Source organism: Thamnophis sirtalis, unplaced genomic scaffold (genome assembly GCF_051295495.1).
Source record: "Thamnophis sirtalis isolate CommonGarterSnake01/CBP01778 unplaced genomic scaffold, rThaSir2_p1.2 scaffold_2, whole genome shotgun sequence".
NCBI lineage: Eukaryota > Metazoa > Chordata > Lepidosauria > Squamata > Natricidae > Thamnophis > Thamnophis sirtalis.
The window spans coordinates 141,751,901-141,774,243 of NW_028261382.1; the positions used below are offsets into that span (position 1 = coordinate 141,751,901).

A 22,343-nucleotide genomic window follows, 5' to 3' on the forward strand; every position below is an offset into this window, starting at 1 on the left:
GTGAGATCCTTTGTTTGTATTAAACTGCTGACTAGCTTTCTTTGAACTTTCCTAATAAAAAGTGTTCTGGTTTAGCCAGAAACCACCATTTTCACCCAGTCTGCAGTGTGCGTGTGTGTCTCATTGCCAAAGCAGCCTAGGAATTAGAAATTCGTGAAGTGGTCCATCGGATTGTGAGAATGCTTGTATCATCAATGCAAGCTCACACTCACAATGGATGTTTAGCTAGAACAGGATATGAAGATTTAATGTTAATGGAGGATTTTATAAATAAGTAAATGAAATGCCAGTATGTGGTTATGTATTAAATCTTGGTATATTTTATGATGAAGGACGTTTAAATAATCATAGTCAAATAAAAGTGGAGGTATGATGATGGTAATATAATAAATATCCGAGTTAAGATATTAGAATTAATATGAATTTGTTTGATGACGGTGGAAGAGATGCACAAAAGCCTTTTGTAACCAACTGATACACTTTCTACAGTATGTAAAGAAGGAGGATTTGTATGTTTGTTTTGAAAATAAAAATAAAAAAAAAGAAAATTATGTTTATGCAGGACTAACTGGATTTGGGGAGAGTTAGAAGGGCTTCATACTTGTGGCTTGGTGGCCTAAAGGTAAGATATTTTCCTACCTCTCAGAAGGTTGAGAGTTCAATCCTAGATAGCAACAGATATTTCTCTTTGCAGGTTGCAAAGAGAAAATATTTGCTATGGACTCCACATAGGTATCATGAAGGGCATCCAGCTAGGAAATACTTACCTCCATTCAGCCAACCTGACTCTACTCCAAATAGAGGGATCACAAGGTAATAAAAAAGGGGCTCACAAACATGAGGATACATAATAAATGTTGTTGCAAAAAAGGGACATTGACAAAACACAAAGCAGGAATGCAATGGCCACATTGACTGGGGTATGAACTTAGTAGTATAGGTTGTGGACTTACCTTTTCAGAGGTTTTACCAGTATATAAGGAACAAAAAGGGAAGGACCAGCGTGTAGCACAGTTTAATGTGTGGCTAAAGGAGTGGTGTAAAAGGGAAGGCTTTGGTTTTATTAGTTATGATGTTTGCAGCTGGTCCAATGAAAAACTGTACAAAAGAGACGGTTTGCACCCATCCAAGAAGGACTGAGTTACTTGGCATTAAATTCACAGATTTTCTGGATAAACATTTAAACTGAACAGCGGGGACAGAGAATTAATTGATATAGAACATTTCTGTCCCCAGCAATCTAAAATTCATAGGGTTATCAGTGCATGTAACATAGATATTTGTTCAGGTAAGATTATCACTCCCGCTGTCAAGCAAAACTAAGCATTTAATAGTGAATGCCATACCATGTGCATGAATTGTACAAGTGGCAAGAAAATAGGGGCAGTCATGCAAACACAGGTTATGTAGACAGTAAACACAGGGTCAATCAAAATGGACTCAAATGTCTATACACCAATGCACAGAGTATGAGGAATAAACAGGGTGAATTAGAAATTAAAGTAAATGAGGGCAGATACGATATTGTTGCCATTACAGAAACTTGGTGGGATAAAACCCACAAATGGAACATACAGCCAGAAGGATTTAAATTAATTTAAATTATTTAAAAGAAATAGACCAAATAAAAGAGAAGGTGGAGTTGCACTATATATAAGAAATAACTACATCTCTACAGAAATAGAGGACAACAATGATGAGAACTATCTTGAATGCATTTGGGTCAATATTGAAGGTTGGGGGAAGGGATGGGCTGCGTGCATGTGCGAGGCGGAATGGCCGTCAGCCTTCTCCACTCCGGTCTGAGTGAGCGAAAAATATCAGAAATATTAGCAACTTAGCTCTGAGACCATGCAGGAAGGGGTCCTAGTGGTGGAGCGCAATTTGGGGCACCCGAACAGGCGGTCATTTGGAGGGTTGTTGCTATTGGGTGGCCCCTGGTCCATGCGGCCGCCCGTAGCAATTCTTACAGCGCTCGGCGGCGAAAATGATGAGCATGGCGGCGGTGTACTGACGGCGCCGTTACCGGCGGCTTTTTACAACTTTACAACTTTCCCGGCGGCTTTTTACAACTTTAGCCCTGTTTCTTTCTCTGGCCGGGAGGAGCCCTGGAGGGTATCTGACTGTTGGAGTGATTTTACTCTCAGAGAGGAGGTGGATGGCTTAGAACGGCGCTGGACGAGGTTGGGCAGTTGGTTTGTTTGCCGCTGCTGTGGCCTCCTTAGGTGCCCCCCCTCCCTCTGCTCCGTCGGCTTGCGATACGCGGCACCCCCGGCACCTTTTGACATCTTTTGCTCTCGCTTTTGTGATCTTCGGACTGCATTGGACTGTTCCAGAGAGGGGGCGGTCGGCCTGGCATGGCGCTGGATGAGATCAGGCAGCTGGCTTTGTTGCCGCCGCGGCCCTTTTGGATGCCCCCCCCTCCGTCCCACCTAACTCGGCCTTCCCTACGGTGTGGCCTCTCCTCTGTTTACCCTCACGGCTATGGGGCCTTTCTTGCCATCAGGCTCTCTCTGCTCACGGCTGCTGGACTCTTGGACTTACGACCTGGTCTCATCTGGTGTGACCACTACTGCCCGTTGATGCTCAGGGATGCCACCTCAGCCCCTTCAAAGGAGCGACCTTTGGCCTTGGGCACATTTTTGGGACTTGGAGGAAGGGAGAGGGGCGGAGCACCCCTCTTTGGACCGTACCCTCTTTACTGAACTCTTTACTGGACTTTGCAGAGGAGAAGGCTAAGATTATTAAGACCTTCTATATAAGCCTTGTACGAACTTTGCACGGTTGCGCAATTTTTTAACTGGTATGGTGAGTGTATGGGACTTGCATGTGATTGAGTGAATGATCCCACTTTTTATTATCCCATTATTATTGTATTTTATGTGTTTTTAATTATTACGTGGGGACTGCTTGGGTGAACAAATGAGTGTGTTTGATTCGGAGGGCCTGTCGAGGAACGTGGAAGCCATAGGGGTGGCTGGGGGAATTACGGACACGGGAGTGGGCCGGAGCATTACGGTCTTAACAGGGAGGGGCAGATATGGCGGGGACTTTAGGGCTGGCCAATACCGGGGAAGGAGGGCTCGCTACGTCACAGAGATCCCTCCTTCCGGCCCTACGAGTCCCACTCCAAGGTCAGGTGGTGTGCGTAATCAGGACCCTGGCCTCAGGCTGCTGGCGCTAAATGCCAGGTCTGTAGTTCATAAAGCTCCTCTCGTTCGGGACTTAATTTTAGATGAGAGGGCAGACCTGGCATGTATTACTGAGACCTGGCTGGGCCCGGAGGGAGGAGTCCCCCTCGTAGAGATGTGCCCAGAAGGTTTTCAGGTGCTCCATCAGCAGAGAGCTCAGAGAAGGGGTGGGGGTGTGGCCGTTGTTATCCGAGAGTCTCTAGCACCTCGTAGGATCCCTGCTCTGGAGCTTGTCGGGTGTGAGTCCCTGCTGGTGAAGTTGGACCTCAAGGGTCAAGTGGGTCTGCGGCTAACGTACCTGCCTCCTAACTGCATTGCAGCAGCCCTCCCCTCGCTCCTCGAGTCGATAGCCGAGCTGGCAGTTGAGTTCCCCAGACTTATGGTTCTGGGGGATTTCAATCTGCCTTCGCTCGGTGATCACTCTGACGGAGCGCAGGAGTTCATGGCTTCCATGACAACCATGGGCTTGACCCAAGTAATCCGAGGACCGACCCACTCAGCGGGTCACACGCTTGACCTCGTATTCCTCTCGGAGCAGTGGAATTGTGACCTTGGTCTGAGGGGTAGTGAGATCTTGCCCCTGTCATGGTCAGACCACTACCTATTGAGGCTTGACTTTCGGAGACCAAACCCCCACTGTAGGGAGGAGGAGCCGACCAGGTGGTTACACCCCAGGCGACTTATGGACCCTTTGGGGTTCCAGATGGAACTTGGGGTTATTCCTGATACTCTTGCCCGCAGTCCGGCGGAGACTCTGGTTGCTGCCTGGAACCTGGCAGCGACGAAGTCTCTCAACCGGATTGCGCCTCTACGGCCGCTCCGAGGCAGTGGATCCCGGAGGGCTCCTTGGTTTACTGAGGAACTCCGGGAGAGGAAGTGCCAAAGGAGACGCCTAGAGCACTTATGGAGGTCCAGTAAATCCGAACCGAACTGGGCACGTTTAACAACCTGCACCAGAGAGTACATTCGAGCAATTAGGACGGCTAAGAGAACACATATTGCCTCTCTGGTTGCGTCTGCTGAGTCGCGCCCAGCCGCCCTGTTTAGGATAACCCGTTCCCTCCTAAATAGGAGGGATACGGGCGATCCGCTGCAGGGCAGGGCTGAGGATTACGTCCAATTCCTCGCAGACAAGGTTGCTTGGTTCCGGGCGGACCTGGACTCCAATTCTGCAGAACCAGCCGAGGCACTAAGGGATGATCTGGTAAGCCATCGCTGGGTTGAGTTTCAAGCTGTTACCCCTGAGGACGTGGACAAGGCGATGAGAGCTGTAGGAGCCTCCACATGTGTGCTGGATCCGTGCCCCTCCTGGCTGGTTGTAAACAGCAGAGAGGTGACACGAGGCTGGATCCAGGCGGTTGTTACCGCCTCTCTACGGGAGGGGGTCTTTCCCCCCGCTCTAAAGGCGGCGGTGGTGAGACCCCTCCTGAAGAAACCATCCTTGGATCCAGCTGTTTTAAATAACTATCGTCCGGTCTCCAACCTCCCCTTTGTGGGGAAGGTTGTTGAGAAGGTGGTGGCCTTTCAGCTCCAGCGGTCCTTGGAGGAAGCCAGTTATCTCGATCCTTTCCAGTCAGGCTTCAGACCTGGCTGCAGCACAGAAACCACTTTGGTCGCGTTGACCGATGATCTCTGGAGAGCCAGGGATGGAGGCCACGCCTCCATCCTGGTGCTCCTTGACCTCTTGGCGGCTTTCGATACCATCGACCATGGTATCCTTCTGCGACGACTGCGGGAGGTGGGGGTGGGAGGCGCTGTTTTACAGTGGTTCTCCTCTTACCTCTCGGACAGGTCACAGTCGGTGTTAGTTGGGTGGCAGAGATCGACCCCTAGGCCCCTAACATATGGGGTGCCGCAGGGTTCGGTCCTGTCCCCCCTTCTTTTCAACATCTACATGAAACCGCTGGGTGAGATCATTCGACGGCACGGGATAAAATACCACCAGTATGTGGACAATACTCAGTTGTATCTGTCCGCCCCGTGCCAACTCAACGAAGCGATGGATGTGATGAGCCAGGGTCTCGAGGTTGTTAAAGACTGGATGGGGGTCAACAAACTTGTGCTCAATCCAGAAAAGACCGAGTGGCTGCTGTGTTTCCCTCCCGCGAATTGGCCAAGTGTTCCATCTCTCAGGCTGGGGGGTCAAACTGTACGCCCCTCAGACAGGGTTCGCAACTTGGGAGTCCTCCTGGACCCACAGCTGACCTTCGAACATCATTTGTCAGCTGTGACCAGGGGGGCATTTGCCCAGGTTCGCCTGGTGCACCAGTTGCGTCCCTACCTGAACCGGGAGGCCCTCACAACAGTCACTCGTGCCCTTGTGACCTCTAGGCTGGAATACTGCAATGTGCTCTACATGCGGCTGCCTTTGAAGAGCATTCGGCGAGTTCAGCTAGTCCAGAATGCGGCCGCGCGAGCGATCGTGGGTGCCCCCTGCTTCACCCACGTAACACCTATCCTCCGTGAGCTGCACTGGCTGCCGGTTGATCTCCGGGTGCGCTTCAAGGTGCTACTTATCACCTACAAAGCCCTTCATGGTAGTGGACCTGGCTACTTGAGAGACCGCCTACTGCCAATTACCTCCACTAGACCGATATGATCGCATCGATTAGGCCTCCTCCGAATTCCATCATCCAGCCAGTGCAGACTGGCAACTACCCGGAGGAGAGCCTTCTCGGTGGCTGCTCCGACCCTCTGGAATGAACTCTCCATGGAGATTCGGACCCTCACCACCCTCCAGTCCTTCCGCGCCGCTTTAAAGATCTGGCTGTCCCGGCTGGCCTGGGGTTAAGATTCTAACCCCACCCGAATTGTGTGACTGTTGTGTTTTCTTTTTAATATGTTGTATTGTCTTCATGTTGGAAAATTGTTTGTCCTCCCCCCCCCTTTTTGAACTGTGAGCCGCCCTGAGTCCCCCCAGGGAAAAGGGCGGCATACAAATAAAGGGAAATGAAATGAAATGACATTGCCATAGGTCTATACTACAGGCCACCCAACCAAGCAGAGGAAGTAGATGAAGTTTTTGTTAGTCAGCTAACTAAGGTATGTAGGAAGCACACCACAATAGTAATGGAGGATTTTAACTACCCTGACATCAACTGGGAAACAAACTCTGCACCAAGTGGAAGAGCCAACAGGTTCCTAACAAACCTAGCAGACAACTTTGTTTCCCAAAAGGTAGAGAAGGGAACAAGGGGATCAGCCATATTGGACTTAATTCTCAGAGGAAATGATAGAAGGTGTTGAAGCCACAGGAACCCTGGGAGTAAGTGACTATGTAATATTGGAATTCAACATTATGCAAACACAAGTAGTAGAGCAAAGTCAAACTAGAGTCTTGGACTTTAAGAGAGCTAATTTCAATAAACTTAGAGAGAGATTGGGAAGAATTCCATGGATGAGAATCCTCAGAGGGAAAACAACTCAAGAAGCTTGGGAAATTTTGAAAAATGAGATTACAAAAGCCCAGTCTAGCAAAATATCAATGGAGAAGAAAAATAACAGCTCCCAAAAGAAACCAGCATGGCTTCATAAAGAACTCTCTGACAAATTGAAAGAAAAAAAAGATAAGTATAAAAAGTGGAAAGAGGGGGACATAACTAAGGCAGAATACCAGCATATAGCCCGAGCCTGTAAAGATGAAGTGAGGAAAGCTAAGGCTCACAATGAAGAAAGGCTTGCCACAAAAGTAAAAAATAACAAAAAAAGCTTCTTCCAACATGTTAAAAACAAGAAAAAACAATTGGTCCATTGCTGGGAGAAAGTGGCAAGAAGGTGACAAGCAACAGGGAGAAAGAAGAACTATTTAACACATTTTTTGCATCTGTCTTTACACAAAGGAATAAAACAGTCCAACCTATCAAAAACAGCACCACAAAAATCAGATTAGGAACACAAGTTGAAATAGGGAAGAAAATGAGTACCTGTCTACCCTAGACGAGTTCATATCACCAGGACTGGATGGATTACACCCTAGGGTTCTGAAGGAACTGGCAGATGAGATCTCAGAACCACTGAACTATATCTTTCAGAGATCCTGGAGCACCGGGGAACTGCCAGAGGACTGGAAAAGAGCTGATATGGTTCCCATCTTCAAAAAAGGAAAAAAAAATAGATCCAGGAAACTACAGACCTATCAGCCTGACCTCAATACCAGGAAAGATTCTGGAAAAGATAATCAAGCAACGAATTAGCGAACACCTAGAAGTAAACAAAGTAATAGCCAAAAGCCAACATGGATTTGTCAAAAACAGATCATGCCAGACTAATCTTATTGCATTTTTTGACAAAGTGACAAAATTAGAGGAATGCCGTCAATATAGTTTACTTGGACTTCAGTAAGGCATGGTGGCACAGTGATTAGAAAGCAGCATTGCAAGATAATTCTGCTGACTGCCAGCATTCAACCCTGATCAGCTCAAGGTTGACTCAGCCTTCCATCCTTTTGAGGTTGGAAAAATGAGGATCCAGATTGTTGGGGGCAATATTATGACTCTGTAAACCACTTCCAGAGAACTGTAAAGCACTACGAAGTGGTACTGTATAAGTTTAAGTGTTAATTCTATTGGTTAAGGGAAATCAGAAGGGTGGGAGAACTGTTTGTTAACTTTCTGAGCAGTTCGGAGAACCAGTTGTTGGAAGCAATCTCCTTTTGTTTTTTCCCCCACTTTACATGGCTAATCCTGTAAGGAAACCAGGAAGGAAACATTCTGGTGGTATTTCTAGCCTAATCTTTATTTCCCTGCTTTAAGAAACTGCCTCTCGGTTAAGCCTTATCACATTGTAATAGCTAAAGGTTCTTGGCAGTACACCCAGACTTACTATTGCCTGAGTTTCTCTGGAGGATTTTTTTTCTTTGCTGGTACTTTGCTTTATTAGGGGCTTGACATTCTTAAAGGGGAAGGGTTGTTTTAAGCTTTTTACACTGCTTTAGTGATTCCTGGCACTGTCATTTTGGGATATACTTCCAAGAGGCAGGATACAAGCTTGGCACTCATTTTTTTAAATATTTTTTTTTATTTTTTTATTTTTTAAAAAAACAAAACAACACATACAAAACAAAAGCAAGAAAAAAAACAACTTTCCTCCATTTCATCAAGCATGTCGTTTGGTTACAAGCTTTTGTGCATCAATTCTTAAGATTAAGAATAACATCACTGGTTTTGTATTAAACATAACTGAATAATTTGCTGCCTTTTAGGGGACATGTGATCTTTCCTTAAATCTGGATGATTTTCTTAGGATAGCTTGTGAAGTGATAGAGACCAGCTTGTATCTTTAGGGGTGTAAATGGATCTAAGGATTGCTTCTTCTGGGTGTGAATGGTGCTTTGTCAGTTCACTGAGCACAGGAGTCTCTTGTCTATGAGCACTCTTGGTTTAAAAATGTAACAGTAATTTAAGCAATATTTTTATATATATTTAAATAAAAACCCACAAATATTATAAAATACAAGTGTACTAAGGTTGATGGAATCAATATTTTCTTTGATGTAAAGAACATGAATTATAGTTTAGTATTAGAATACATTTAGTGGTTAATGTTAATTAGCTAATGCTTACTTTGGTACTGGATGACTTTTCACATCTGTCTTAGGCTAACTATATATAGAAAGGGAGATTTAGGAACTCTGACTTTTGGACATTCATAGATGGCACTGAAATATTCCATTTTTGCCTTGGCTGCAAAACCATAGCCTCAAGATTTGCTTGACGTGAATCAGAAGAGAAAATGTTATTGTTAAAATATGATGTTGAATGATCATATATATAAAATTAATGCATCTTATGGTAAAATTTGTTTATCAAAGTATATTGTCTGTTGATGGAAATCATGCGCAGATGATCTTATGTACTGTAGGGAGATTCTCTTTTTAGTGTTTTCCATGTAGAGTCATCTTGATGGAATGTATTGGATAGTTATGTTCATATGTTGCTTATGGATAGGAGCATATTATTAATCAGATAGAAGAAACAGATCTTGTAAGAACAAATCTTTTTGGTACTGTAAACTTAAAAGATTTTAAAGAATGATGAATTCTAAATGAAAGCATAATGCGCAACTCTGATTTGCATTGATTGTTCCTGTGCATAATGAATAACAGCAGGCCTAAAGGATAATCAATGACTGTTCTGGTAGTACATGAACATTTGTTGAGCAGCTATGATGAAAGAGAGTCCCACAGCTAAAATCCAACATACAAAGGAAAATAATATTATTCTTTGTACCCTGAATTTTCCAATTTGTTAGCAAAACAGGATGGCTAATGTGTACAAAAATAGTAAACTAATTTGATACAGTTTTAGAATGTTTTTTCAAGATTTATTCCTTCCAAGACTAGTCATACATTATTGCATCAAACCACTAAGAAGATTATGGGAAAGTTATCCATAGCATGACAAATCTATATATTCAGTTTTAATGACAAGACTGATATGTTATAAAAACCTAAATAACACAGATTAGTTTAATATATTCTTTATTAAGCAGTTTGTTGGTCTACTAGGTATAGTTTCAAATTAAATCAAGATTGAGGTGATTCATTTCTTAGTAAAAATTTTCAAATTTGTGTAGTGTAGAATGCCAGCTTAGGGAGTGTTTTTTATTTGCTGCAAGTACAAATATAGATTTGTACTATATGCATTATGGGAATAAACATACTTGGATCCAAATTGATGCATGATGTTTATTAAATAAAATTCTGACTTGTATTTTTGTAGAGATCCCTGTACAAAAGCTTGGAGGTGCCAAAGGCAGTTAGAGAAACATTAGTAATCAAGGATACATAAGATATTTTAATAATAATTCAATCTTGAAATTGCTTTCTCAATATAAAAAAGTCAAGATGACAGTTAAAGCCCTGTAATCAAAGCTTTGTTCCTTTTTAGTTTATCAGGCAGGGATTGAATGGGTGTTACCACTGCATATTTTAAAAAAGTTTCTACTTTCCCTCTGGATGTCCCTGAATATGTGCTCATTTGTTGAAGATATAAATCCTTATTTTCCCTAGTCCCCTGAGAATCAGTGATTTTACCTTCCAATAGCTGGAACATATCCAAGACAGAAAGAGGGTTTTATTTCTTATTTGCTAGCATTTTGGGGATGACTGTTAATGTTTAACTCTGATTCAGATACATCTTTAAAAAGGAAGGAAAAAGAATACATAATTTCTCTATTAAAAAAAAGATCCCCAGTGAGGCATTACTTTGATATGGTTGTGGAACTTAATGCACTGCAAGGAGCATGAGAGCTATGCCAGAAATTCAACCATACCTCACAGATCTCAGCAGAGGCCAGCAGTTGTAGGACTAATGCAAGTATACAAAGACTGAAAACAAAGAAATAAAGATCAACGAGAGTGAGGATATCTGAAAATAATGCACCAGTTCTGGAAAGAACAACCTCAAGTTAAAGAAATAACAGAATAAAGGTTAGCAAGTCAACACTGATTTATAATATGAAATAAAGTATTCACAGAAATAGAATTGGAAGAACTGCAAAGGTCTATCCAGGCAAAGAAATCAAAGCCTTGCCAAAAGTAACTCACACTGTAGAGACTAACAAGAACAAATTAGTAATATAGGAGTTGGCACCACTACTGAATTGTTTTCAATCCCAAATTAGGCACTCTCTTCTCCGCCTTCTTAAAAGCCACAAAGACCTCTAACTGAAAAATAAGATAAATTGAAACAATGAACACCTGACTATTTAGAACAACACAAAGACTAAGAATAAGGTTGTCTGAATTGAAGCTTGTTGCAAAAAAAGCAAGCATAAATATTAAATGATGCCAATATCCTAATATCAAATATAACCACCAGTTCACTGCAAGAAACAACAACAACTAATGTACAGCGTGGCTGAAGTTGTAGCTGAATACATTGGATGAAAAATCAACAAACAAGTAAAAAAAGCCAAAGTGGAACATAAGATTGGAAAATAAGATTAGCATGCTAAGATCAGAAAGAAGCAAGCTACAACAGATGAAATAAAAGCTGAAAAATAAGACGACCAAAAAATGTCTAATCAAGAAGCATCAGCTAGAAACAAGGAAGATCAATGAAGTATTGGAAACAATAAAGGAACAAATAAGCCAGAAAATCCGCCAATACGTTTAAATTGCACACTATAGTCAGAATCTCCAATTTCAGTTGAATCAGAAATGTTTATATCACTCCTGAATAGAGAGACTGCAATGAACCAGTCAATACCTGGTAAAGAAAAAAAAAGTGCAGTTCTGGGGGCAGCTATGGGACAAGTCAAAACAAACAATGCAGCATGGGTAAAGGAGATGGGTGGGAATAATAAAAAACCTCTGAACTTTAAAAAAATATTTTAATAATAGCAGAAACAATGGAGAAAAAGGCAAAAGAAGATCAAGAAGTGGTGAGCACTGGGAGTCTGCCAAGCACTTTAGTAACAGATGAAATTGGAGACTGGATAGCTTTTGGTAAATATCACACTGACTGTGAATATTACATTCAGAAAATTGATCCACATTTTTTTATTTTGCTGGTATGTTCATAAGACTGTAATAAAGCCTGTCAATTAGAGTTGCATGTCATGACAATTGTTAGGTAAAGCAAGCCTCCCCCCTTGTTCTCCCAATGAATTATTAAACAAATAAGAGTCATTAATCAGTGCCCCAGGGGTGAGAAGACCCTTGGAGGCCTTGTGCTCTGGCCCTCCCAAGGCCTCCTCCATCCCTGCAAGATAGCCTATGTTCCTATTCCCATTCCTTGGGTCCACACATGCCTTTTCCCACTCCTACCAGATCCCTCCAAGCCTTAGGCCTGATTTCCACCCCACCAGGCCAAACATCCTACTCCTCACTTACCTTTTGAAGACTTTCTTAGTGCTACATTTTAGGGCATTAATGAGGTCCACATAGTGCTGTAGAAGCTTTCAGCAACATTCAGAAGGTTCTGCAGTGTTGTGCAAATCTTGTTAAGGCAGGAAGGAAGCAATTTGTTTGGAGGTTATCCACAAGTGTGGCCCTCCTTTCAAAATGAGGCATGGAGAGCTTCAAAGGTGGATAGGTGATGGGCCCAAGCACTTCAGGGTCCTGTGTGATGGGATGAGAGGGGAGAGAGGCAGGTTGCCGTAGTGTTCCTGTTTTAGTTGTAAGGGTGAATGACTGTAAGGAACAGTCATTGTAACTTTAAAACAGGGCGGTATGTAGTCAGTGGTGGGTTTCAATTTATTTTACTACCGGTTCGCTTGTGCACTCATGTGACACTTCTGCGCATGCACAGAAGTGTTTGGGCAGGTGGGTGGAGCCTCCCGCTGACGCCACTATCAATTCACCCGCTTCGGGGCTGAATTGGCAGAAATCCAATTCTGTATGTAGTGTAATTTTGAGGGATCTGTTCAGAGGTGAGTTGCTCCAGGTTTGGCCCAGATCAGGCGAACTGGTAGTAGTGGTGGCAGGCAGCTCTGCCCACCTGCCCGGATGCTTCAACGCATGTGCAGAAGCATTGCACACACACACGAGCCGGGAAGGAGCCCTCCCGAACCGGTAGTAAAAAAATTGGCAACCCACCACTACACCTGTTTGAACATTCATTAAGTCACTTGTCATATTTTGAGGATTACCTGTACATTATTCCAAAGCCGATTGCCAAAAACAGTCCTTCATATTCAAAATTTGCTGATTTTCAAGTGCAATGCTCAGTAAGTCTGCAGAGTGATGCAAAAAGTTCTAATGATTGAAAGAGTGGTGTTTTTTCAAATGATACAAAACAGCTCCTTTACAAATGTGACCAGATCTAGTACATAATACACACAACACATAGCAACACAAACAGGGCCAGCTCTTGACATTTTGGTACCTGAGACAGTCATATTCTGGTGCTCTCTGGTTTCGCTCATCTTCCAATTTTTTAGGCATTTAAAAAAGGCCTCCCCTTGTTTATTTTTTCTTTGAGTTTTTAAGCTTTACACTTTTGATTTTATGCACATTCCCCCCCACCACCACCAGACATTCCCTCCCTGTTGAAACTGTGAAACTAAATTTAACTCTTAATTGGGAACACTGGTTAGAATACATGATTACAGTTTTTTTACTTTTTATTGAGGTTTTGGAATTCTTTTCAATTTTGGTGCTCCCTAAAATTTGGCTCCCTACACCCTAATCTTAGCCTAAAGCTGGCCCTGGGCACAAAACTTTGCATGAACAGTGAAGCTGTAAAGTAAAGATATTATATAAGCAGATACTTCAGAAATAGTTTAAAAAAGTATTTTATTTTTGTTTTGATTACGGTTGATTACAAATCAAAGAAACAAAATGAAACAGAGGAAAGGTTTTATTAGAGGTACAGTAAGGAGCTTAAACAACTAGATGACTTATGAGTCACAAAACATTACAAATAGCCACAAATGTAACTAAAAACAAAATAAATATTTAGAACATTTCATGAGGTCTTTTAAACTTCAGTATTTATAAAATATATAATACTTTATCTTACATTTGCTCTGCCATTTTCCCCAGTCAGTATTTAAAATTTATGAGATATTACAACATACAAAGCAATGAGAATAAACCTAAATCATATCATTTTTTTTAATATAAGGGGAAACATAGCTGACATTATTTTAATATTCTTTGCCAAGAAATTGTATCTCCTTCAAAAATAGTCATTTTCCAACCCTATATATATATAACGTGGTTGCATTTACTTCTATAGTTTTATGTGTATTTTTATCTCACTTTATGTTATAATTATGTCTAAGTAATACATGTATGTATGTATGTATGTATGTATGTATGTATGTATTACTTAGACATAATTATAACATAAAGTGAGAGAAAAATACACATAAAACTATAGAAGTAAATGCAACCACGTTGTTCAGTAATGTCTGAGAATTTAATATTAGAAGAATGATTAAAATGGATAACTTTAGAGTGTTTGAATAGGATAACACTTTAAATCAAGAAAGCTTCCCATAGATTAATAATAACTCTATGACAATTTCATTCATTTATCGGTTGTGTTATTTAGAGACATACTTTGGCTATAATCCTATGATCAATTAAATTTAATAAGTAAACCTTTTCAATGCTTTAATTTGCTGCTCTGTCACTGATTGTCCAGTGGCTCTGTTTGTATCAAAAGGAAGAAAGCATACCTACAAACACATTACACATTTCTTCATTCAATGCAGATATATGCTAGGGGTTTCGTGCTTGCACTGATCTGACTGCATTCACTGTGACTGTGTGTGCACACTGACTCACTTTGTAAAGAGGAATAATCTATCTCTGAACTGGAGGCCAATATCTTGAATCAAAGCAAATCAAAGCATTTTCTCCTTCGTAACATAAAAATTATAGATTTCATGAAATTTTCAGTCATTTCCATAGGGATTCATTTTCTAAGGGTGATTGATATTATCAAAACACTGCAAATTATTTTCATGAAAATCAGATTAACATAATTGTCAACTTTAAATGTCTGCAGACTCCACACGAAGACCCTGTGAATACATTAGTTCAATTCAAATGACCAGCCATGTGCTATAATATTCTCTGCCATCAATATTTCTGTTTAAATGTTTCCTTGTGCCCTTTGCTCCTGTCTTCAATAACACAGAATAGCCTAAGGATTGTAGTATAATAGTGGTAGAGAAAATAATATACAATTTGTTGTGAGTGGCAGCAGAACTGATACATGATTGAAAAGCATTACCGAATCCACTATTATATGAAATGTTAAGAACATTTTATATTTTATTCCCCTGAAGAATGTATTACAAGGTTATTGTAAGCACCACCAACAATGGAATCAGACTGCTTGCTTCTTTATGTCATTAGTTATATCATTTAAAGTGAAGGAGCCTTCATTTTTTTGTACCTGGTTGCAAGCCAGCATTACTGCTTGTGCGTTCACTGCGCATGCATGCACAGTTCAATGAAAATTGTTCTGCGCATGCTCAGAATTTAAAAAAATGGTGACAGGTTGCCTGGGGAGCCAGTTCGGAGGCGTGGGCAGTCTGGGTCACTGCCAGTACTGCGACCCAGGCTAGCATACCACTACTGGTTCAGCCAAACCGGTAGGAACTACCTCTTCCTGGTTGTTCCAGGCTTCTGTAAGATAATGTACTATAGATTTCAATAGAGTAGAGGATTAGTTGCAAACAATTGGCATACAAAAGCTTCTTCACTACAGATCACCATATTAAAAACTGGGAATCTGGATCACTATAGTCAGAGTATTTGCTCTAGAAGTACCAAAGTCATAAATTCAGTTCTCTAGAAATTGTAATATACAGTGTCTTTTCTTTTAAAATGATTTATAGAGAAAAAAAATTAGTTTTAAAGAAAAATAGGTGAATGGTCCTTCATGACTACCTACTTTGATGACTTCATTAAACATTAATCCCATTTCTTCCCTTGCTATCTTCATCTTTTTCAGTTAGGAAGTTTAGCATCTTAAATACCAATTCCTTTTACAACTGAGTACTATGAGCTATTATAAACTTTGTGTGTATGTCTTTGTGTGTGTGAGTTTTCATATTTTCAGTTTTTGACTTCTGTCAATTTTTCCTAGATTAGTTCCTTCAGTTTTTTTGCAAGATATTTTTTGGGTTGGGGCGGGGGGAGTAGTTTGCTATTGCCTCCTTCCAAGGGCTGAAAGAGAATAACTGTCCCATGGATCCCTAGCTGACATTGTGCTTAAGGAGTGACTGAAATTCAGTCTCCTAATATCACTATTCCAAATTGTCTGTTAAATAATGTTACCTATTCTATGTAAACTATGCATCCTCCTCATTATGTGAAGCTCTGAAAATTTCAATTAGTCTTAAATCTTCATATTAAAATGGATAATATTTGCTCTATGTTGTGGCTTTAAAAATAGAAAGATGACATTTCATTTAAATATAAATACTCTTTTCAAAATAACTCATATATTGCAAGCTTAAGCTATCCTTTTCTGTTTCTATTACTCTATTACTGCGATCTTCACATTTACTATGGGTTTTCTGTCTTGTGCTTTTTCACCCAGAAGCTACGTTGGAGGACTGGAGGTGTTACTGAAACAATATCATAGATACTTACTCTCTACCTTGCATAGGTTCTTTAGAACAGTGTTTCTCAACCTCAATTACTTTTAAGATGTGTGGACTTTAAATATTCATTTTAAATGATAATGCTACATTTTTCAAACATTCTCCATATCAACAGATTACATAATCATTAAATAAATGAAGTAGGACTAGATAATTAATTCCTTAATTCTATTTGGATATGTAATTCAAATAGATCTACTTGAATGTTATTTTCTTTTATGGCTTTTAACATAATTTCATAATAAGTCAGTTTGGAGCATATGACCAGGTATACTGGTCACAAGTATAAGAAAATAATATATTGCAATTATACTATAATTGTGCAGCATGTAAAGAGTGGCATTTTTAAGGCACAATAAAGATAATTTCCATTAATGAATATGCATTGTTACATGAATTGCAATTTGAATAATAAATGTAACTGTTTTGTACGTAATCATGCTTTACACATATACTTGACTTTTCACTGTTTCTATTAAAGTCAATATATTTATTTGTTCTAATTATAAATATTTAGATGTTTTCTCCCATAGAAAGCAGTTGTGAATTTATATAATGAATCAAAGTATTGATTCCTTGTTTTAGATAATTCAAAAATGAACAAATCCAATGACTGATGGGTCATTCTGTCAGATGTTATCATTAATTCATAATTGTAAACAACATGGAATAATTTCACTAAATGCTATGATAAACTTCCTACAAATGGCTGTGTTTGCATTAAATGGTAGATGCTAGTGAATCTTGGCTTTGTTTTCCCATATCATAGGCCATCTCCCATATCATAGGCCATCTGTACAAGGAGAGTATTTTGATATACCACATGTTACATTGCTAAGTAACATTCTGGCAAAATGTTCTAATATTACGATTTTACAGAATTTGTATTGTACTATACAGCATATACAAGAACCATGATACAGTTTCCTGATTATAACATATATCATTTTGTTTAGGTAATACTGATAATTCTATCAACCTTTAAACTTTATACTTTAAAGTATTTTCTTCAAACAAGCTTTTATATATTTTGTGTAGCAGAATAGAAGATTCACCTTGGAAATCTTTCTTCTTGGCTTTACAAAATGTTCTGTGTCTTTCATAATATGTGGAAATTGTGTAGACGTTGTACACTAGGTTCACTACTAAATAATATTCCCAATTTTTGAAAAAGAGGCAGACTGTTGCCATTATGCAAGTAACATTTTCTTCTAGCATACCAATTTCATTTGCTATCTCTATCATACAATGTAAACTGAAAGACAAAATTGTTTTCTTTTCTTTGAAAATGGGGAGACATGGGGTATAGCTGCCCCTTTAACTTACTGCTATAAATTTCAAATCAAGATATGATTTTCTAGTTAGAATATGAAATGTTGGTGATATTAGGAGTTAAAATATATTTCTTCCTTCCAAATTAATTTAATGATAGCTAGAAATAATTGGACTGTAGGTAACTAAAAATAGAATAAAACTTTTTAAAAAATAGGCTATTATTTTACATAGTCCAGAATGTGGCCGCGCGAGCGATTGTGGGTGCACCTCACTTCACCCACATAACACCTATCCTCCGCGAGCTGCACTGGCTACCTGTCAATCTCCGGGTACGCTTCAAGGTGCTACTTGTCACCCATAAAGCCCTTCATGGTAGTGGATCTGGGTACTTGAGAGACTGCCTACTGCCAATCACCTCCACTCGACCTATTAGATCCCATAGATTAGGCCTCCTCAGAGTCCCATCTGCCGGTCAATGTCGACTGGCAACCACGCGGAGGAGAGCCTTCTCGGTGGCAGCTCCGACCCTATGGAACGATCTCCCCGTGGAGATTCGTACCCTCACCACCCTCCAGACCTTCCGCACAGCCCTCAAAATCTGGCTATCCCGTCAGGCCTGGGGCTAAAGACTGTAACCCACCCGAATGGCATGAATGTTGTGTTTTTTTAATGACGTACTGTCCTACGTGTTAAATGTTTGTTTCCCCCCCCCCTTTTCGAGTTGTAAGCCGCCCTGAGTCCCCCCAGGGAAAAGGGCGGCATATAAATAAACTTCTCAAATCTCAAATTATATTTGTACTATTTTTACATTTGATCAGAATTCAGAGAGTCAATTTTCTAGATAGCTGATTTTGTAAATTGAACCCATTTAAATTCTTTTTGTCTATGCATACTAATATGTGTATTAATCTAAAAAATTACTGTGGTTTTGTAAAGAAATTGGCATACAGTTTGTGGAAAATCACATCCCATTTTTTTTTTAGTAAATCATGATGAGGCAAAAGAAGTAGAAGATGAACCACCTTCGGTGGAAAATAAAATAATAAAAACTTAGAATGCTCTGGAGAGAACTGAGTTTTTCCTGTGCATTGTTTGATTAATGGCAATAGAGAATTGTACATAAAAATTTGGTCACACTGATTTAAATCTTGTTTATGCACCCTAAATTTGTGCATGATGATGCCTAGTGAAAAAGTAAGCTTATTTAATGGAAAGAAAATCATAATTGTTTGTTGGAACTGTAGCATGTTATTGACTCATCTAATAGTTCAAAATTTACAATTTCATCTCAATATTCATCATAAAATAATTTAAAAGGCATGTATATAATTCCTTTTAAGTATTTTGTGTGTGTGCATATAGTACACAGAAAGTTATATCACAATGGCTGGCTCTTCTAATGTATTTAGGATGATCGCTTTATTGTCAAAGAGGAACTTTCTTCTTACTCAGATTATGCAATGTGTTGAAATACTGTAAGCACTTTCAAAGACTAAAACATATGAAGAACGGTTGCACGAACTGGGTATGTTTAGTTTAATGAAAAGAAAGACTAGGGTAGACATGATAGTAGTGTTCCAATATCTCAGGGGTTGCCACAAAGAAGAGGGAGTCAAACTATTTTCCAAAGCACCTGAGGGCAGAATAAGAATCAATGGGTGGAAATAATCAAGGAGAGAAGCAGTTTAGAACTAAGGAGAAATTTCCTGACAATTAGAACTATTAATCAATGGAACAACTTGCCTCCAGAAGTTGTGAATGCTCCAACACTGGAAGTTTTTAAGAAGATGTTGGATAACCATTTGTCTGAAATGGTGTAGGGTTTCCTGCCTAGACAGGGAATTGGACTAGAAGACCTCCAAGGTCCCTTCCAACTCTGTTATTCTATTCTGTTCTAAATATGAGAGTTGAAGGAGGATTTATCTGTAACACACACACACACACACACACACACACACAGACAAACACACAGACAAACACACACACACACACACACACACACACACAGATGCAGTCATGTCTCTTTTTTTCAGATTGAAATGGTTACTCCCTAAACTTCTCTCAGCTACCTCTGAATGTACGAACAGCTACTTGGCCATACATTTTCCTATCTGCCCAGTCCTTACATTATGAACAAAAATGGTTATTTGAATACACAGAAATGTGTTTTTCCAAACACTTAATATTTCATGAATAAGGAGTATATTAAAATCAGTCCATAAATATTATAGTTGAAGAGCATACTTATTAAAGAACATAACTAGAAAGGGATTATTATATATTTAGGATTAGAATGATAAGAATTCCATCTTAGTTTTTTTTAGAACTTCTCAATTCTTTTCCTAACTACTATGAGAATAAAAAAAAAACTTGTTTATTGTGGGGTGATTTTTAATAATTGTTAGTTAAGCTACAAAAGTGTAAATAAGTCCCTTATGAGAATAAGGAACTTATTTCTTAGTTGCTTTTTGGTAGACAATATGAAAATTGCATTTAAAAATTAAACTTTGTACAATTTATTGTAAATCAGTGTGTTTGGGAATTAAGAACCAAATCTGGCAGGTTATAAGAAATATCTTTATAAAATATAAAATTATGCAGGAGGCATAATTTTAACATTATCTTCTAATTAAGTCATATTAAAACCATTCTGAATATTAGATTTCACCAATAAATCAAATCTGTATCTAGAAATACAATACTTTGTGGATTTAAGGCAACCTTCCCAAAAGTAATGAACCCAAATGTACTGAGATAGACATTTTTGGAATTTTTCTACAGAATGTTGTTGGAAGCAAGTAAGCACATAGGAATGCAAGAGACAGCACGGGTTTTAGGATGTTATTATGCAAGTGATATGCATTATGTAATTTGTATCAGTATCATCCATGTGATTAGCACAATGATGCATATGATGTCAGCGTGTCTTAAAATGGATACCTTCATCCGGAAACTGCTGTCCTTGTATATTAAAGAGTTGTCGGGTCAAAGCAATCTGATTTAAAGCTAAGAATTATTAAGAACTATTCTTAATTTAAATTTAAGATACTGTTTCATTCTAATACTTCAGTTTCAATATTCTACTCCAGAATAAAATGTTAAGTTTGAGAAAATGTAGATGTTGTAAATGCTCATATCTTTTAGATTGAATGACAGGGGACACAATAATTTGCTATAGCAAGAAAAGAGTTCCCATACAGCAGGATTTGCAAACTGTTAGCCCTGAGCTCTTCCAGTTCTGATCATTAAAAAGAGACAATAGGAAACACTTAAAATGAAACCAGAAAGAAAAAGAAAAGTCTAACCATTATAAAGCCAGCAGAAAACAGAAAATGACACCTCTCATTCCATTGTTTGTAATCCAACATTTTATACAGACAAAAATAAAGTATATTGGGGCATTCTGACAAATACTACAAACATTCAAACGTTTTGTTTTTATGCAACAACTGTGTAAGAGGAACACACAATTATGTAAGTTCCTCCTATTCCCCCCCCCCCCCATAAGCCCTTTTCTGCTCTCTGTGAACACAGTCTAACTGGCTTATATTGTAGGTTTCAACTGAGAATGGCTTCAATATATTTATATTTAATTTTAAAATTGTTGGCCTAATATGGCTATACGTTGATCATTACAATAATGGTTTGAAAGCAAAATAAAAATGACAAATGACACAAAATTGCTATGATATTTAAGGTGCTTTCTTTTTTCTTTTTTTAAGGAGTTATCACTTTTCATAGCCAGTTCATGGTTCTGACATGTTCTATGCCTTTTGCTTGTCATTCTTTCATATATAGTCTATCAAGAGAATATTACTTCAGACACAGAGCTGAGTAAATTGTCATATAAAAACATTTGGAAACGAGGAAATGATACTGCTCGATTATTATTGAGATTTGAAAATTATATTAAATGCTTAAGCATGGTGATGTATCAATTATTTTTGTTTCTTTTTCTTTGAATGCTGTCAAAGCACAAACAAATTACAAATTAAAAAGAGATTGTTCCACAATGGGATTTCCAACTTCACTGTGTACTGCTGCTTTGTAAAATTGAGATTTAATTTATGATCCCGTATGACCATGTTCCGCAGAAAGTTGCCACATGTCTTGAGTCGGTTCTAATGCTTGCTGTTCTCCAAGGAATAAGCCGATAAATATTTATACAGCAGTCTTATATACTTGTGGAAGGAAACAAGTACAGGACTGGGAGTTATCAAGTCATATATTTTAATTTGCAGCTGCCAGAAGATGTGGCAGTAGTAGTAGCAGAAGAAGAAGAAGCAACAGAAGCAGAAGTAGTGGCAGTTGTGGCTTGACTGCCAACATAGAGTGGGTCCAAGCAGGCCACTTTAGCTGCAAAGAATGAGTGGATGCAATGCAGAACTGCAAATAAATTTGAAAATTCCAATTCCTGAAAGTGAAAGCAAAATGATCAGGTATGAGAGACAAACCCATTTATTTATCATATATTGTGATAAAAGAACCAGTTGCAGAGACACAAACACAAAGGCTTAGGAAAATCAAATATATTCATAACACACCCAGTTCTACTATTCATTGTGAAACTAAATGTTTTTGTCTTACTACAAAATTACTTTCTTTGCACCCAGATTACAAAACTCAGTTTTTATAATTTTAAAATATAAATTTGTGTTCTGTTCCCCACTCCTTCGCTTGTTAACAGACGACAGGCAAACAAAACTTATCCAAGTGTATCTTACATAAACCACGACTGATCATCAATCAATGTTGAACGAACCAAGGAACGTTGACTCCTGCAACTAGGGCGTGGCACCATCCGTC

At 39.3% G+C, this 22,343-nt stretch overlaps 1 protein-coding gene across 2 annotated transcripts in view; it reads right to left on the minus strand.

Annotated features, from left to right (window-relative positions):
* Positions 1-19,508: 19,508 nt before the first annotated feature.
* SNTG1 (syntrophin gamma 1) overlaps positions 19,509-22,343 on the minus strand; it is a 299,119-nt gene continuing 296,284 nt past the window's right edge. For both annotated transcript variants that reach the window (XM_087707075.1, XM_087707074.1), the window contains one exon: positions 19,509-21,951. In XM_087707075.1, coding sequence (XP_087563201.1) covers positions 21,754-21,951 — 198 coding nt within the window. In that variant the 3' untranslated portion in view covers positions 19,509-21,753. The remainder of the gene's footprint in view (positions 21,952-22,343) is intronic.